The sequence below is a fragment of the Lathyrus oleraceus genome, chromosome 1 (assembly GCF_024323335.1).
Source record: "Lathyrus oleraceus cultivar Zhongwan6 chromosome 1, CAAS_Psat_ZW6_1.0, whole genome shotgun sequence".
NCBI lineage: Eukaryota > Viridiplantae > Streptophyta > Magnoliopsida > Fabales > Fabaceae > Lathyrus > Lathyrus oleraceus.
In genome coordinates, this window is record NC_066579.1 from 3,825,926 (window position 1) to 3,828,430 (window position 2,505).

General features: G+C 38.9%; 1 protein-coding gene across 1 annotated transcript; it reads right to left on the reverse strand.

The window, feature by feature from the left end:
• Window positions 1-384: 384 nt before the first annotated feature.
• On the reverse strand, window positions 385-1,545 carry LOC127086657 (uncharacterized). Its single transcript, XM_051027455.1, has 2 exons — window positions 667-1,545; window positions 385-603 (listed from the first exon to the last, which is right to left on the reverse strand). Exons 1-2 carry the CDS (start codon window positions 1,543-1,545, stop codon window positions 385-387), a joined length of 1,098 nt encoding a protein of 365 aa, XP_050883412.1.
• Window positions 1,546-2,505: the final 960 nt, after the last annotated feature.

The following is a 2,505-nucleotide window of genomic DNA, read 5'->3' on the forward strand; positions in this document are numbered from 1 at the left end:
TACAATAAGAGGGTCAAAGGTAAAACTTTCATTATGAATGATTTAGTTTGGAAAGTTATATTACCTATGGATCGAAAGAATAAAACATTAGGAAAATGGTCTCCACATTGGGAAGGACCTTTTCGAATTTTAAAAGCATTTTCAAATAATGCATACGAAATAGAAGAACTAGTAGAGGATCGAAGAATCCTAAAAGTAAACGGGAAATACTTGAAGAAGTATAAAACATTTGTGCCTGAAGTTAAAATCATAACAACATAGTAAGCAAAGAACTATCATACCCAAGATGGTGAATATATTTAAACTTCAAATTTTGCCAAGATGGCTTTGTCTTAATCAAATTACAAACAAACAAAAGTCGAATAGAACAATTACAAGTGGAAATCAGAAAGGGATAGTGGCCTTCATCCGGTCATACTTTATCTTCGCCAAGCTTATCTTGTACTGAACAGCAGCTTGAACCCCTTTGAGGCGTGCAATATCTTCACTCCTAGCAGTAGCCTTTTCGACATGATCTACGCTCTGCTTCGCCAGATTATCAGCTTCAGTACTATCCAAGCCTTGGATAGCAGCCTGCTTCGCCTTAGCATCAGAAATCTTCTTCTACAATTCTGCAATGTGAGATTCCCAGAGTTGTATCGAAGCAGTATAGGTGTTGAATTCTACTTGGGCTGATTTTCTGGAAGCAGCTAACTCCTCAGAGGCTTTTGCAGTTCGAAGGGCGTTATCAAACTCAATAGCTTGAGCTTGTTCAGTTGATTGAAGCTTTTCTTTGGCATCCACCTCCCTATGGTATTCAGCACAAACTTGGTCAATGAGGTTCTGGATGTCGATAAGGGCTTCACCTATATCAGTGGGGCAAGCAGTGATGTTGATCTTGCTTATCAGCTTTTTTATGCTAAAGGTTGCTCCCACATCCTTCTTCAATTTTTCAAAGAGATCTACATCAAAAACAGCCTTCTTCACCTGCTTAAGGAGTTCGTCATATGATACTTCGTTTGCACTAGTACCAGAATGGGTCGAAGCTCCAAAAATGTTTTTTTCTGAAGAAGATTCACTTTGAGCCATCATCAACCTTACATACTTGAGGGGGTCATTTTGTTTCAAAGCATTTTTCTCCTCCTCAGTAAGTGATATAGGCGAAGTTTGGATTGTGGATGATCGAACATTAGTTGGATATGGGACTGTTTCGACAGTAGCATCATCAGTTCCAGTCTGATTTCCTTCAGGATCGGCTTCTCCCTCACTCATGTCTTCATCTTGTTGAAAGTACCTCTCAATATCATCAGAATCCTCATCATCTTCGTCAGCATAATATGAGGGGAAAGTAACTCTTGGAGGAGAGTTACTGGGAGTATCCTCAGAATCTTCTTTTTCTTCTGAATCCTTCTCTTCAGCTTGCTTCGAATCTTTTTTACCATCTTCGCCAGGAGAAGAGGTTTCTTGTTCGTTCTGGACATTATCTGCTTCGAGATTTTGTGCTCCAGTCGAAGATCCTTTGTTTTGAATAGCATTGCTGATTGTCGGAGGAGGAGATGGATTCATATCGCTCGAAGGTGTAACACCTCAAAATTTGCCCTCCTCTCTTGGGACTAGCTTAGCATATTGTATCTCATTTTTAGGACATTAGGCATTACATCATTGCATATCATGTGAAATAAGCAAGTCATCCTCCTAGGTCTTTCTTAGAAGATAGAGAGGTTAAACGATTCAAGCCGGAGGGTCTCATAAATTGATCACTAATCATCAGAGGCTTGTGCTTCAATTAGGATTTATTGGTTCCTCAAGGAGGATGAGTGTTATCTTATTTGCCAGAGTATATCACCATCATCATGGTTTTATCATCACCAAGAGGTTCATTGTGCCTGATCATGTTCCTGATCATGTTCCTGGGGATTAGGGTTTTGACCTCTAGTCAACCCTAATCAGTTGCATTCTACCAGTCAGGGTTTTTCAAGGAGATGAGGTCTTTATTGAGATGGAGATCATCATATGATTTTATTGAGCTTGTATAAGCTAGGGTTTCATGGTGGAGCCATTTCATCAAGTGGTTGAGGCTCAAAATCATCTATGCATGATCAAGTCAACTGTATGTCAACTGCCAAGTCAACTGTGGATTTGGAGGTGGGAAGTGGTCAGAGATACCTCATTCATGTTCAAACAAGTCTCATTTGACATCTCAAACATCAACATTGAAGAATTTGAGGTCAGGTCAAGACTTTCTAAAAATAGAAGGTGACCTGTAATTTGAACTTTCCAAAAATGGAAAGATTTTTGACCAACTTCAACTCAAGATTACATCATCAATAAAGCTTCAAATGAAATTTTGTCCAACATGAAATTTGAAGATCTTTCTCTCCCATTTCCAAAAAGTCCAAGATCATGAATTTCTCATGTGTGGTTGAGGAGATATGGTCCAATCATGGCAAAGTGTGGTTCAAACTTCAAATGAACATAACTTCTCAACCAAAACTCCAAATTGAGTGGTTCTTTTTACACTTTGAT

Bases quoted from the DNA above. Each gene is read 5' to 3' on its own strand.
- LOC127086657 (XM_051027455.1), bottom strand. From the start codon at position 1,545: ATGAATCCATCTCCTCCTCCGACAATCAGCAATGCTATTCAAAACAAA. The intron at 604-666 runs GTAGAATTCAAC...GCAGAATTGTAG, and splicing joins CTTCCAGAAAATCAGCCCAA to AAGAAGATTTCTGATGCTAA.